At 46.2% G+C, this 16,489-nt stretch overlaps 1 protein-coding gene across 8 annotated transcripts in view; it reads right to left on the reverse strand.

Annotated features, from left to right (window-relative positions):
- MAPKBP1 (mitogen-activated protein kinase binding protein 1) overlaps positions 1–16,489 on the reverse strand; it is a 53,702-nt gene that overhangs the window by 19,868 nt on the left and 17,345 nt on the right. For 5 of the 8 annotated variants that reach the window (XM_042942345.1, XM_042942348.1, XM_042942346.1 and 2 more), the window contains one exon: positions 8,423–8,514. In XM_042942345.1, the coding sequence (XP_042798279.1) occupies positions 8,423–8,514 (92 nt within the window). Of the gene's footprint in view, positions 1–8,422; positions 8,515–10,358; positions 10,635–16,489 lie in introns of all 8 variants that reach the window. The other 3 variants (XM_042942343.1, XM_042942344.1, XM_042942347.1) reach the window with 2 other exon arrangements.

The raw sequence follows: 16,489 nt of genomic DNA on the forward strand, positions 1-16,489 counted from the left end.
CCAGATTGTACATTTCGTGAGAATGAGAACTGGGTCTGGTTCTGCTCACAGCTTTGTCTCCTGTGCCTAGCAGAGGCTGCCCTATTGCAGTTGTTCAAAAACCACTTATTAAATGGAAGAATGCCTCCCCTGGTCCACTAGCTAGGTCTTCTGGGGCATCCGTAGGCCCAGCTGTCCCTACTCCATACCCCGCCTGTCTTCTATGGAGGGAGGGACTGAGGACATCTGGATCCTCAGAGGCAGTGTGGGGCCAGAGGGGCACTGTGCGCTCTGAAGGTAGATACCAGGGTTCTACTCCTTGTTCTGGCATGTACAGCCCTGGGACCCTGGGTAAGGCACACTCCTGTTTACTTATCTATAATAAAGGAGACACTGAGATCTAGCTTATCAGACTTCTGTGAAGATTAAATGATTTTTTCTGACACAGAGCAGGAGCCAAGCAAATGGCAAATGCTAATATTACTATTCCTTAAGCATGGAAAGGAAGCTGAAAGGGGGCTCCTGGCAGTGGGGGAAGAGGTACTAAGAGACTATGTCAGGTTTTTCCTTTGGAAGAATGGAGGTGAGTCCTGTTAGGACCTCAGTAATGGTAAAAACTTCAAAGGAAGCTTTATTTTTTGTTCTGGGAAGGCAGCCAAGAAAGGAGAGCAGGATTAAGCTTGGAGAAAGAAAATATCTGCATCTTCATTCATTTAAGGGATACCAAGCTTAGAAGGTAGCAAGGAAAGGATGGGGGAAACATGGAGAGAAACCACCTCAAGTGTCTAGAACAGCGGCACAGAAGCATGGAAAGAAAATGGAAGTGACATCTCCTGGCTAAGTTAAGATGCACCACACAAGAGTTTCAGTGAACTCTGAACATGAACTTTAAACATGAACTCCTTTAGTAGCCGGTCCTCTGCTCTCCACACAGCAGGGCTCAGTAATAAGAGTTACCATTTATCAAGCACTTTCTAAGTAGCAGGCACTCTGCCAAGCAGCTTAGATGTCTGGTTTTAGCTAATCCTTACAGCAACCTTGTGATGCTGGTACAATTATCCCCACTATACAGATGGAGAACCGAGATCAGAACAGTGAGGTAACTGGCTCAAGGCCACTCAGCTAAAGCTGAAGAGAGTCAGGACTCCAGAAGCAGTGCTCTAAGGAGTGCAGACTGCAAGTGAGTGGAGGAAAGAAGAGGAAAGTGAAGTTGAAGGTGAGAGAAGGGGAAACACATTGACCTAACATGCACGGTGCTTGGACAGGAGCCTGTGAGAAAAGGGAAAGAAGAGTGGGGCACTTTGAGGGGAAAAAGGATTTACGCTACAGAATTTTTTTAAAATCAGAACAGGGCAGATGAAAACTATAGCAGTTATAGTTCCGAGTTCATAGATTTAGATATTTGGATTTTAATACTTTATTCAGTGTGCAAAAATTCACACACACACACATACACACACACACACACACACACACTCACTCATATGTACACCCTGGCCTGCCACCATCATGAAAAGCCTAGCAAGTTTTCCACCCAACCAATGTTTTCTAACTTTCTTATTATCTGTGCCGACCTGCTGAGGAGGCCTGTCTCTGGAGGCTCATTTCTCTAGCAGGGACTTCTAGTCTGAGTGGTTACAGGTTACCTAGCTTTCTGATAGCTATACATAAACCATGGCAAACGGCTTCAGCTGAGGGCTGATCTGACTCAACCTGACCCGACACATATTCCAGCTGACCACACTCCAAATCCAGAAAAGGTAGGTGATGAGGGCTCTATGATATGCTTTTGAGTTTTCCCTTAAACCCATCATCCTAAAGCTGCATCGTGACTTTCCAAGGGCAGTGCATTGGACTGCTTAAAATGCTTTCCAAGTCACCAAACACAAATTCTGAGTCTTGCTTGACCACAACATCTTGTTTCCTCCTCCTGGCAAGTTCAGCTCCATGGTGGGGAAAGGAAAGAGAGCAGCATGTGTGTGTAAAAACACAATGTAGAGAGAAAGATTACTGACTGTGAGGTAACCCTTCCCTTCTCTAACACCCCCTACCCCTGCCATACACACACACACACACACACACACACACACACACACACACATACACACATACACACACCATTAGCCTAGAAAAATCTCAGGTATGTCATTGAGGAGTTAAGCAAAAGAGAGAAACGTGCAAGAGATAGACAAGAGATAGACCTCTAAACTGAAATTTTTAATTATTCAAATATGGAAACCTCCCAACATAGAGGAAGAAAGAGACCAACCCCATGGTCACAGCTCCACTTGTGGGGACAATAACGCAGGTGCTGAAATGACGGCAGAACTTGGCAAAGACATCCAAGGTTCCCACTAGCCCCACTGGCTGAGGTCCTCCCAACAACACTGATGTGGGAGCCACCTCAGTCTTCTCTGACCTTGAGCAAGCTCCCCATCTGCAGGGAAGAAGAGGGTGGGGTGCAGTTTGCATCAGTCTTTGGCCCTCTGCCTCCGGCCTCCTGGGCCCTTGACCTCGCCCAGCACAACAGGCAGTCATTTTCATGTGTGCCCTTGCAGCACTGTTGGCTAGAATCCATGACAAGGGTTGGGCTGGCCCAACCGCCTGCCTGAGTCCTGTAATGCAGAACCCCAGGGTGCAGGTGCAAGGAGACAGTGAGGCCTCAGTCCCCTGGGGCCTCAGCCCGGGAGTCACGTGGTGGAGCACCAGTACCAGGTGCTGGGCCCACTGCCCAGCAACTCCTCTGAACCAGAAAGGGCCAAGCCCTCAACACACCCCTCCTCTGGACAGGTTCAAGCCTGCTGCCATCATGAAAAGCCAGGCATTCCCACAGGATCCACCTCCTACCAACCATCCTCCAGAAGGCAGAAATGAAAGAACCGTGGGATGAGCAACGAACACAGCAGCACATGCAGGGAGCAGGACACAGTAGATTCAAGCAGTGACCCTGTGCCTTAAAGTTCTTTCAGACCAGGTAAAATCAGAGGGACAAGAGGTTCTTCAAGGCTAACTCAAATGTCACTCTCTAGCCTTATTTAACATTGCAACCTCATACCCTACCCCCATTCCCTATTCCCTTTCACTGCTTACACTTTTTCCAAAGCACTCATCAACCTGTAATATTCTGTAAAGTTAACTTTTTGGGAGGGAAGAGATCTATCTGCATCACTAGATTGCCGGCTCAGTGAAGGAGGTATTTTTGTCTGTTTTGTTTACATCCCCAGGGCCTAGAAGATAGGCACTCAATAAATATTTGTGAATGAGTGAATACATCTTTAAGTCAGTAGCTATCAGATTTCAAAGCCAAGGAATCTCCTGAATAGCAGAACTGAGAACTAGGGACCTGGGGCAGGTGTATGGTTCTCCCCTACCCTAAGCTTTTAGGGCTGACACTTGAGGGCAGCAGTATGATGGTGGAAACAAGAAAACTGGGGTCAGGCAGACCCATCTACTAGCATACTGTGTGATCCTGGGCATATTCCTTAACTTCTCTGAACTTCAGTTTCCTTCAGTTTCATCTGTAAAACAGAAAGAATAATATCTACCTCACGGAATTGCTGTGGAAACTGAAGAAGACAACGGACAGAGTTACCAGCATGGTGCTGCCGTCCGTCTTCTGGAAGGGTACTCTGGTACACCACTAACAAGGAAAGCACTATCCAGGGAGTCAGCACTTACAACAGGAACCCCAATTATGACATCCCATACACGACCTGCTGGGCACTAGTGATTCATTAGGGTCCTCAGCCAGGAATGGAATTATAAACTGTCCCTCTGGAAAATTGTATAGCTTTAATTACTCTAAGAGTTAATGAATGAGGGTGTTTCCGAAGGCATCCTCAGTTATGGTCCTCTTTAGGTACTTGCCATCCAATACCTTCCAAATAAGTAATCCTCTTAGGCCAGGTCATGAGATCCATTGGCATCTCTGTTTCTGGGACATTTTACAAGTCCCTCCTCAAAAACACGAGAAAGACTTGATGGTAATAACCCAGTGAATAACATGGTTACCTGTGTAGAGCTACCAGTGCATTTCTCTCTACCCAGAGGATTCTAAACATATCCCCTTCTGGAACAAAAGGTAAATCTCCGTGGGCTGCAAGACTTACAAGCCAGGTCAAAATGCAGTGTCTGACCACCTTTCTCTCACTCGTTATGATCTAGCCACCACTGCCACTGCTCAGCTCCTGAAACAAGTGAGTCGATCCCTCCTTTCCCTGGAACCTTTGCACTAGAGATTTCCTCCACCTGGTCCACATTGGTGTCAGATCCTCATGTGTTCATTCCTCTTTGTCATTCAGACAGCAGCTGCATTTTACCTCCCACTGAGTTTTATCCACCCAGTCTTAAAGTAGCCCCTTGTCCGGCCCCATCCCCCGCCACACAAACCACTAATCACTCACTTACTCTCCCTTCCATCACTCAGCTTTACTTTCTTCAGAACATTTACCATCTCTGTGATTCTCTTGCTCATTTATTTGTTTACATGCATATTGTCTGCCTGTCCCTCTTGAACCTAAACCCCACAAAACAGTCACCCTTCCTGTTCTACTCATGGCTATATACCTTGTGCCTGGAATACCACCTGGCCCAGAGCAGGTTTTCAACAAATATCTGCTGAACAAATGAATGAAGGTATCTATGACCAAACCATTTGAGGAAGAAGTAAGGGGCCTCAGTTTCAGGTGTGAGACTTACAGAACAACCAGAAGACTGGCAATGAGGAGACTGATGCTTGTGAGTGCCCCTCACACACAAGACTCACATCCACCAGGGCACAAAGTACCAAGCATCTTCTCTCGTGGCCACCTGGTCTCTCCATAGTCCCACACACTCCCTGGCAAACCCCCACTCAGGGCTTGCCACAGACAGTACAAAGGTGCTTCTGTGCTCCTTCAGCTGAGATGCCACTAGAACACAGTTCAGGGAGAGATTTTTGTGGTTTCATACCTGGTCCAATGCTTTGGAGCTGGGGACCTCAGCATAACTTCCAATATGGGCTGAGTGAATGGAGGGTCTTCTCAGGAAATATAGGTTTCCCCTCCTCCTCCCCAGTTAAAGCAACCAAGAGTCCTCCTCTGGGCTGCTGGATAGAGCAGGTTATCTTTCCAGGACACCCCCACTTCAGTAGCTGCCCTGCCCAGAGCAGTCACCCAGGCCAGACCCTGAACTTTGGCATTGGCGGTCAAGGGAAAGCCATTCTCAGAACTGACTGGCTCCCACCGTGGCAATGGGGACTATGCTGGGCTCTACAGCCCCTAAATCCTCCACTAGGCCAGAAGGGGCCCAAGTCAACTATGGATGTTCAACTAAACTGAATCCCTCAAAGAGGCTATCTGGGGACCACTTGGCCTCCTGCAGCAGGGGGGCTCGAAGTGTGACAGGTGAAGGGTAGGCTTTCTGTGGAGAGAACAGCAAAGGGAGGAGGACTCTGGAGAAGAGATGCAGCAGCCACTAAAACTGAGGGGTCTCTGCCCAGAGACTTCACCCACCTCTGCCTGACACACATCCCCCTCCACCCCACCCTCTTGGAGCTGTTTCATTTCCTTTCAGAAAACTTTGTTTTGGTTTGATATTTGCCTCTAGGCCTCTGGGAGACTTTTCTGAGCTTTGTTTTTCTTCTTGTTTCTAGGATACCTGAGCAGCTCCTAGAGCAACAAGCACAGTAGGAACTAGAGAGTGGGGGTGGGGTTAGGCTCACCAGCTAGGAAAAGAAGAAGGGAAAGAGCCTGCTTGGCTCACATACACTTTGGTGGCCCCCAGACACCCCAGAGCAGCAACAGGGAGCTCTAGCGCACAGCAAAATGAAAACATTCAAAAAGACGCCATTTACAAAAGGAGAACTTGAAGTTCGAGGAATGTAGAAGGTCAGGGAGTAGATCATGGCACTCACTGCCCAGGGCTGGCCCAAGCCAAGCACACTGAGGGAACCTACTAGATGTCACAGAAGGGAAGCTTCCATACACCACCTGGAAGGTTAATGACTGCCAGGCACACGTGCCAGGCTGGGACCTGCCCACAAACAGAAGCACACATTCTTAAAGGCACCAGGCCTGGAGACAGGGGCATGGGGGAAAGAGGTGGGGAGCAGGCATCCACAATCCCTAGGGCAGGCACGCGAGGCTCAGCACGTACCAAGCAGCAGCCCAGGTCTTTCCTGCCTACCTCACATCCAGCCCCAGCCCCATCTCCAACAAGAAGGAACCCAGCTTTCCCAGGCAGGGGCAGGCATGGGTGGAATCCCCCTGAGGCAGGCTGCACAGGGTAGGCAGCAACAGAGGTCATTCATCAACTTGCTTCTGGTCAGGGAGAAGGAGGCCAGCTCAGCCTCTACAGAGTAAAGCCAGTGTAGCTCCCACAGCACCCCCACTGCATACATCAAATGCCAACGGGCCACTCAGGAGAGACACTGGCCCGAGGACTCAGGGACAGAAGTTTCCCTGGCACAGACTGAGATGCCCATAAATTGGGCTCTTCTCATTCGTACGGCAGGCAGACGGCTACACGAAAAGCAACCTTTAAAAATAAGCAGAAAGTCAGATCTTCCCCCACCCCATGCCATTTTAAGATTAAGAGCTCTGTAGTCAGACTACTTGGGTTGAAATCCCAATACAGACACTCACTAGCTGTGTGACCTTAAGCAAACCGCTTAACATCTCTGTATCTTAGTTTCCTTCTCTAAATGGGATAACAGTATCAACTTTACAGGGTTGCTCTAAGTATTAAATAAAATCATTCCTTGCAAAGTGCTTAACAAAGTGCCTGGCACAGAATAAATTTTCTTTTTTTCCTTTTTTTTTTTTTTTTTTTTTTTTTTTTTACTGTTTATTTATTTATGAGAGAGAGACAGAGACAGAGTGTGAGCTAGAGAGGGGCAGAGAGAGAGGGAGACACAGAATCCGAAGCAGCCTCCAGGCTCTGTGCTGTCAGTGCAGAGCCTGACACAGGGCTCAAACTCACAAACCACAAGATCATGACCTGAGCCAAAGTTGGAAACTTAACTGGCTGAGCCCCCCAGGTGCCCCCAGAATAAGTTCTTGATAAAAGTAGATTTTGGATGAGATGATAAAACTAAGAAAATCACATACTGGTACAAAAACTACAAGAGTTGCTGTGGAAATCACACTGGGAAACTTGGCACTCCCAAGCTGACAGTGGGGGAAGAAAGGGAGACCAGTGTGGCCTTCCCATTTTTGTGCTCCCACGCCTTGCTGGAAGGAACAGGGGTTGACAGAGAGACCCAGAAGCAGCAAAGTTGCCAAGCCTCCAAAAGAAACACTTCTGCAAAAGCCTAAAGAAACTATGGCTGGGGGGTTCCCATCTGCAGGAGCAGAGGAGTAAAAAGGTGGCAAGGGAAAGAACACCAGCCCCAAAACCCCACCTTTATTTCTTCCTTTATTTTTTTAATGTTTATTTCTTTTTGAGAGAGAGAGAGAGAGTGCAAGCAGGGGAGGGGCAAAGAGAGAGAGGAGGGGGGCAGAGGATCTGAAGCAGGCTCTACGCTGATAGCACAGAGCCCGGTGTGGGGCTCGAACTCATGAGCCGTGAAATCATGACCTGAGCCAAAGTTGGATGCTTAACCAAATGAGTCACCCAGGAGGCCGAACCCTACAGCTCTCCCATGGCACTGACATCTCTCCAAGTGATGAGAATGGGCAAATGTTCAAAGCAGTACTTTTCATAAAACAGCCAGAAAGTCAAAACAACCCAAGTGCCCATCAACTGATGAACAGAAAAAATGTGGGACATCCATTCAATGGAATGTTATTCGGCCATAAAAAGACAAAGTACTGATACCTACCATGACATGTATGAACATTAAAAACATTATGCTAAGTTAAAAAAGTCACACAAAGCCAAATATTCTACTTATATGGAATGATTCCACTTATATGAAATATCCAGAACAGGTAAATCTATACAGACTCAAAGTAGATTAGCGGTTGTTTAGGACTGCAGGTCTTGGGGGTAAATGGAGAGTGACTGTTAATGAGTATGTAGTCTTTTTGGGGTGATGAAAATATTCTAAAATTGAATGTGGTGATGGTTGCACAACTCTGTAGATATGCTAAAAAAAAAAAAAAACACTGAATTTTACGCTTTAAATGAGCAAATTGTGTGGTACATTACAACTCAATAAAGCTGTTTTCAAAGGTGACCAGAAGGTAGATATTAAAAATGGTGTTGGGAACTGCGTGTGAGATAAAGTGTGACTCTGTATGTGTGGGTGGATGGCCAAAAAGCACGACAGGATGGCAACAAGGACAACATTCAAAAGAGAGCCTTTACCTGGCCCTGTAACTCCTTTACAAAAGTGGTACCAAAACAGTAAACCAGGACATGTCTCCCAAAAGATACCAAAAACCCCTGCCCACCCTCACTAGTTTATTAGCAGGGCTTTAAACTCCCATGCAATAAGACTTCTTCCAATGTACTTACTTACCCAGCTGGGTAGGCAACTAAACCGGATCGGGGATCGCAGGCAAGTCCTCTGCCTCCAGACACTGTTATTCCAAGCACCTTCTCCAAGGTCACCTGTTAGAGCAAGACAGAGAAGTGACACATGGCCAGAGCCAAGTTGGGAAGGAGGTACTGAAGGTACCCACGACCGTCCAGCAAATGCCGACTGCTTTCTTCAAGAGAATGGGGCCACTGACTTCTCCAGGTTCTGGTCTGGCCACAGGCCCCTTGATCACATGGGGAACCGCCAGTGTGTACCGAAGGCTTTTAAGAGGGCTCACTCTGTGGGGACCATGGGAAAGAAAATGAAGTGTGAAAGCTCAGCTCATGGCCACAGAGAAACAAGCACTCCCCCAATCCATGAAGGCTCCATTTACAAGATAAAGCCTTGGGTCCCCACACTGGCCTCTCCTGTCTATGAGATTCAGAGGAGGTTACTAATCTTTGTGCCTTGGCAGGCATGAAAGAAAGGCTACTGTCATCCACCAAGAGTCAGAGGAATGTTAGGTAGCAATTAGGTGACTCATAATATCCCTGATCTTTGCATCCCATCGTGTTCTTCCCCTCCATCAGAGAACTGCACCTCCCCCCACCAACATCTGCCAGTTCATTCAGACTATGCGCCTGAGAGACAGAAACATGGCTTAATGCTGTGTTTTACAAAGCACAGATGTTCAGAGTGCTCTAATTATTATTATTAAGCCACAACTCCCACAGAGATGCAAGGGATATACGTGTAAAGTGCTCAGAGATTCTGATAGGACATGGCCACATGGGACATTCACAATCACTCTCACCATCCATACTGTTACCCTACACTGGCTACAGCCCCAGGGCACACACTGGACTAACCTCAATTAGTTCACTGGCCTTTCTGCTAGATGATCCCATGGGAGATTCAGGCTGCCCTGGAGCCTCTTCTCACCCCACCTCACTCTCTGCTACAGAACATCTTGCTTGTCACTCCAGGTCCAGTACCCTCTAGTACTGTCTGGACTCACTGCACTGGCCCTCCCCAGACATGTCCTTGGTCTCTCCATTGACTCAAAGAGATAGGCATCTGAATGCAGAAAGGTCATGTAAACAGGCTAGACTGTGCTCTGCTACAAGTCTCGGAGGCCTTAGGTGGTGTGAACCAGAAACACGTCAGAGGTGTTTATGTCTGTAGCAGGGTGGTCTACTCCTAGTCCAGGGCAGTTTCTAGAGAGGGGAAACCCAGAATCAATTAGGTGGCTTTAGGATCTCTCCTCCTCTCTTATTGTCTCAGCTGGAGAATTCAAAATCCTTCTAGAGGGATGGTATAAATTCTTATCTCCAGGGACCATTTTAGTTTGAATTAGTTGGAAAGAAATTCCCTATGGTGGCCAAAGACCAAAATAAATCTCCTAGGACATTATAGTTAAAACCTATTCCCCAGGAAGGTCCCCAAGAGTCTTCTGTGCTTCCTGGGGATGTGGACCAGCAATTCCAATACATGTCTACTCACCGAAAGAGGCAGTTTATTCCCAGGGCACTATACCAACCCACAGCCACCTGCCAAGCACCAGACTTGTCAGTTACCATGGGCCTACCTGAAGCACTAAACCTAGTGTGGGATAAATTAACTGTCCCCTACTCTCTATGTTCTTGGTCATTCGCCCTACCTTATGCCTCCTTCCTCACTTTTTCTCAGCTTCATGATGCCCTGGCACCCAGTCACCTTTCTGAACAGCCTGAGCAGCAGGCAGACTGACTGGAGAGCACAAATACCCCTGGGGAAGTCCAGGGGACACTCAGTTCAGGGCACCACTCCCCATCCTGGCACTGTGCCTCCAGCTAACCCAGAAGGAGGGGTTCTCAGGAACATCCCTGCTGTACCAACTGCCTACAAGACAGAGAGAAGAGAAGAGAGAGAGGAACCCAAGGCTAGCATTACCCACAAAAATGGAAAAGGTCAGCAGAATCAAGTGCAGTGAGCTAAAAGGCTGCTCAACTTCTATTCTCTTCCAGTGAATCATTTTAGGCAAGTCCTTTGGATCCAAATTTGCATCAATCCCTCCTTTATGCCTCAGCTTTCGTCCCAAAGAATCAGACCAGTCTGTTGATTCTCAGCTTTCCTTCCCTCTGACAGGAATTTGGGTAGGTGTTTTGTGGGCAGATGATCCAGCTCCACAGAAGATTCATTCTGAAACTAGCTTGGACTTTTCAACAGCAAGCTAAAGCAGGAAGGAGATGTAAGTTACTCACACCTTTAAGACCAGTGTTGGTCAAATATTTTTGGCCACAAGCCACAGTAAGAAAGACAGTTTATGTTATGGCCCAGTACATAGATACACGTACATGTGTGCATTTGCATAAAAATGAAATCAAAGTTTCACAAAATAATACTCTTATTGCATGTAATATACTTTATTTTCTATTACATTCTATTTCATTACAAAATTATTCTGGTCATGGCCCACTTTATTGATTTCATGACCTACAAATGGGCTGGAAGCTCCAGTTGGAGAAACCTGCTACAGACCATCTTTTCCTGCTGGGCCTGGGCTCCAGGCTCTGATCTCTGGCAACTTTGTGTTCCTCACGCACTTTCCTCCTAGGACTCCTGGCAGTGGGACAGACATCCGGGCTAGGAAACCCCATGCGCAGGAGTTTGCCTGGGCTCAAAAGTTGGCTTGCTTTCAAAGGATTTATGGTTTTTGGCTTTTTCTGACTTTCTGAACAACTATCCAAAAACAAAAAGGCAGTTTCCTTTGGCTCTGTCGAGTGGGAGGAGCAGGGGAAAAACATTCAGGGGCATCAGCTGGTTTTTATTTTATGTTCTAACTCAAACCAGCTTCCTGTTTGCAGGGAGGTTTTGGGCTGAACTCCACTTTCAAAGGATTTCAGAGAGTCCAAGGCTCCTGCAGGGCCTCCAACATCTAGGCTTATTTTAAAAGGCCCAGCACAATGGAAATTATAAATGGACTGTCTCCCCGTCATAACCTCCATATCCTCTCCTTCCAAAAAGGTGGCGCAGCTCCCTTCTACCATAACAAATGACAGACCTGGGCGCCCCCTGCAAACACACCACCAGCTAACCACACCCAAGTTCAAGCCAGCTTCCACTGGCTCACGACAGCTGACGGTGCACTTCCTTTCCCACCTCCTCTTTCAGGGACAGCACGTTGACAGCTTGAAATCAACACAGCGGGAGTACTTACACCATGAAAATCAGCAAATTTACAAACCAGGGCTCTTTTTTGTCCCCTCAGAGAGGCTATAAACAGTCAACAAGACACCACTAAGTTCAGGTCACTGTTATCTCTCACTTGGGCTACGGCTATAATTCCCGCGTATTTTCTCCGCTTCAGGCCTTGCCTCCCAGAGTCTTTTTCTCAATATGGCAGGCCACAGTGATTCTTTTAAAATATATGAGATCACGTCATTACTCAGCTCAAAGCCCATGGGCTTCTCATCCTTAAGTTCAAATTCAAATACTTTTACCCTGTTTATAAGACCCTGAATCATCTGGCCTCTGGCTCCCTGTCTGACTTCGTTTCCTTCACCCTCCCCCTCTTCCTCCACCTCAGCCATCCTGGCTGCCTGAAGCACCTCAAGCAGATTCTAGCTTCAGGTTCTGCATATGCTATTCCCTCAATTAAAATGCTCTTCCCTTGCTTGGCTATTCACACAGCTAATTCACGCAGGTCTTTGCTCAAAGGTCTCCTCGTAGGAAAAGACTTTCCAAACTAGCTTTACTGTTATCACTCTATACCTAACTTACCCTGTTTTATCTTCTTCATAGCACTTAGATTCAGGTACAGACCCAACACTGATTATATTTCTGTCCACATACTTACCGTCTGTCTTACTATGCAGATGAGGATGAGCACAAAGGGAGCTTAATGGTACAGGTATTCATTTCTTAAGCTGATGGTGGGCACACATTGTTCATTCTATGATCCCATATGTCTTTATTATATATCTTAAATATTGCATAGTAAATTTTTTTAAGGAGTCTTTTTTTTATGTTTATTCATTTTTTGTTTGTTTGAGAGAGAGAGAGAGAAAGAGCTAGAGTGTGAAGGGGGGCATGGCAGAGAGAGAGGGAGACACAGAATCTGAAGCAGACCCCAGGTTCTGAGCTGTCAGCACAGAGCCCCACGCAGGGCTGAAACCTACGAACCACGAGATCATGACCTGAGCCAAAGTTGGACGCTCAGTCAACTGAGCCACCCAGGTGCCCCACATAGTAAATGTTAAAAAGAGAGAAAAGATAGGGTCTAGGACATGGCATGGGGTTCAGTACCTCACGAGCAACATCATTCTATAATTCACACCCTTGACTTTTCTCCTTATCCTTAAGCAATGGTGTTTTGACACTTACCCAACAATGTTGGGGGAGCGGGTACAAAGAACTCAAGAATATGAGTTTTTGTTTGATTTAGGTTTCTCACTTAAGTGCTTCCAAGACTGCACACTTTTACAATACTCTGACATGCCGCTTCCAGGGGAAGCTTTCAAGAACCACTGTGTGTATCCCTTCTCCTGACTGCTAAGCATGGCAGCAGGTGATAGGCTAGGGCCCCCTCAGCCTAGGGCCCTGAGTAACTTTAATGAACAAAACCCCTGTGCTGATACACACTGAATATGAGCATGAGCAAGAAATGAGCTATCTGTTAAGTCAGGGAGATTTTTGAGGTGATTTTGTTACCACAGCATGACATAGCCTGGCAATTTTCATACTTTTTGGTCTCATACATTCTTTGGTTTCTTTATACTCTTAGAAATTATCAAGGACCCCAAAGAGCTTTTGTTTGTATCAGTATATTAGAAATTATAATGAAAATATTTTAAAATATTTGTTAACTCATTTTAAAATAATAAATCCATACATGTTAATATTCTTATTAAAAATAACACTATTTTCGGGGCGCCTGGGTGGCTCAGTTGGTTAAGCATCCAACTTCGGCTCAGATCATGATCTCACAGTTCATGAGCTTGACCCCCACATCGGGCTCTGTGCTGACAGCTCACAGCCTGGAGCCTGCTTCTGGTTCTGTGTCTCCCTCTCTCTGCCCCTTCCCCACTTGTGCTCTGTCTCTCTCTGTGTCTCAAAAACGAATGTTAAGAAAAAATAAAAAACACTGTTTTCCAAAACAAGAAAAAAAATTCAGTGAGAAGAGTGGCACTATTTAACATTTTTGCAAATCTCTTTAATGTCTGGTTTAATAGTAAACAGCTGGATTCTCCTATCTACATCTGCATTCAATCGGTTGTGATACGCTATTCTAGGTGAAGATGAAGAAAATCTGGCCTCATTTGAATATGTAACTGGAAAAGGGGGGGAATCCCATAGATCCCCTAAAAGGGGACACCAGGGATTCTAAGACCATACTTTAAGAACCAGTGACCTAGTCCCTCGTGAACACTATAGCATTCTTCCACGTAAGGAAGCAAGCTCACTGGTGTGAGAGTTGCGGCCTCAGCATCACTTCAGAAACAGAGGCAAGGAAGAGCTCCTATGAGAAAATAGCTATCCTCAAAGTCTGGGGTGGGGCCTAAAGTTCTAACAGAAAATTCAGCTATAAACCCTCACAGCCCAAATGCCAGTGAAACACAGCCCAAAAGACACACCAGTCCAGGTAACTGATTATGTCCAGTGACTTGGGATACGACTGCTCCAGGCAGCTGGTACCCTGACACAGCCACACAGTTCTAGGAATATTGCTTCATGCACAAGTAAAAACTCAGAAGAGAGCACTCACGTCATAATCTACAGTGATCTCCTCCACATCCAAAACATAGCCTAGAAGCAGAGAAAATACTCAAGATGCAACCCAGCCTCTGCTTTAGCAGGTAGAGAGTGTTGAGATGGAGGAAAGCCTACACCAACCTGAGACAGGGTGTCATCTGTCCCCAGAAGTGAGGGTGCAGGAAGGTAGAATTACTAGAGATATACTGCAAAGGAGGGCTTGAATGCCCACCACTCCCAGCATGTACTAGGCAGGGCAGTATTGTATCCTCCTGAGAGAAAAAAGGAAAGCAAAATTATCCCTCAACTTAATGAGATAAAGGGATAACTTCATAATAGCCTATTCCCAAGAGACAAGGAAAGCCTAAAGCCAACTGTTTAAGTGCTCTTCTGGCTCTCATTAAAGTAGATGGAAAAAACAGGTGGCTCAGGGGCAATAGACAGGGCAGTCACTCATACTAGATAGAATAAAATTTTCCAATGTGCAGATTGCAACTTATTAATGAGACTCGAAATTGACTGATTTAGTGCGTAATGAATAAACAGAACAGAACACAAAATAGATCCCATGGCATGTAGTAAGGGCAAGTATTGATCATGAAACTTTTGTTTAGGGATGTGTGTATTCTGGGTCACAATATAAAATGTATTTCTTGGGGCGCCTGGGTAGTTCAGTCGGTTGAGCGTCAGACTCATGATTTTGTCCAGGTCCTGACCGTCGGCCTCCATGTTGAGCATGGAGCCTGCTTAACATTCTCTCTCTCCCCCTCTGTTTCTCTCCCCTGCTTGTGCACACGCTCTCTCTCTCTTTAAAAAAAATGTATTTCTTAATGTGGGTCATTCTCAAAAAAGTTTGAAAATCACGAGGATGTTATGGGAGATCCTAAGACGAAGAATACATAGCTTCTACCCTCTACTCTCAAAATCCATTAGGGAAAATATAAAACAATCTGGTATGTGATAAGGGTCAAAAGAAAGATTTATATAAAGTGCTCAAACAGGAGGAAAAGGAATGATTTCTGAACAGGATCAGGGAAGGGAAACAAGGAAGCTTTCTTGGAGGGTGAGATGGTATTTGACCATGGCCTTGCTTGCTGTGAGGGTAGGATCTTGACAGGTGGAAATACAGAGAGAAGGAATTCTCAGTAGAAGAAGCTGCATGAACGAAAGTTTGGCAGAAGGAAATAACAGAGCAGGTGAGCAATGATGAAAGCAGATTGTATTAGGAGAGTAAGTCAGGAGAGGTAGACTGTAACCAGACCAGGAAAGGCCTTGAATGCCAAACTAAGTGGGGTTATCTGTAGGCTCTGGGAAGCCACTGAAGGGTATCAAGCTGGAGACACAATCAAAGCTATGTTTTGGTGATGATGTATATGAGACAATACAGGCAGGAAGCCCAATTAGAAGGCTGTTACAATAGCTCAGATGAGAAGTAATGAGGATCTAGACTAGCATGAAGATAGTGAGAGCAGAAAAGACATGATGGATTAAAAAGTAATAAAGCAAATAGAATTGGCAAGCATGGCCACCACACAACTGTGAAGGAAGAAGACAGAAGACTCAAATTCTGAATCTCAGAGATAGGGAACATGAAAAGAAATGGTGCCAGGATCAGAAAGCAGACCTGGGTCTGGACAAAGGAGGAAGGATGGGAGCCAATGATGTCTATTTTAGACGTGCTAAATCTAAGACACTTGAGGGATATTTAGTAGGAATCACAAACATTCACTTTAGCAACATAAACACGGAATTAAATGCTTGGGAAAGAGATCAGGGCTAGAAATGGGCATCTCAGAAATACTCACATGGAGGTGAAAACCATCATGAAAGTACAAGAGAAGATGGGAAGGGAGAGAGAGGCTAAGGACAGAACCATGGAGAACACCTATCTTTAGAGTAGGGATGCTAGGCAATTAGAGAGAAAGGAGGAGACCCAGGAAGCCAGGGAAGGGAAGAGCTCCCAGAAAAGAGGGGTAATTGATAGAAGTGCCAAAAAGAAGTGGAAGAGGCACAAAAAGGACTCTCCAGACTCTAGAGCCATCTGCGACACGGGTGGCACACAGCACAAAGTCCCAAGAGGCCCAAATCTCTAAACACGTGATCCCAGGAACCCTGGGGCAGGGCCGTCTAAGCTTTTCTACTTGCTCTCTCTCTCTTTCTCTCTCATCCCTAGATCCGATCAGTCCACAAGAGCTAGAGTAGAGGCACTAGTCAATGGAAGATCCAGTCTGTGGAGCCAAGACAATGGCACTGCTAGAGAAGGGCTTCTTGCTTGAGCCCATGAACTAATGACTGGTTTGGATTTGCTCTTCTTTTCTTAGTGTGAGAGGCCAC

The sequence above is a fragment of the Panthera leo genome, chromosome B3 (genome assembly GCF_018350215.1).
Source record: "Panthera leo isolate Ple1 chromosome B3, P.leo_Ple1_pat1.1, whole genome shotgun sequence".
Lineage (NCBI taxonomy): Eukaryota > Metazoa > Chordata > Mammalia > Carnivora > Felidae > Panthera > Panthera leo.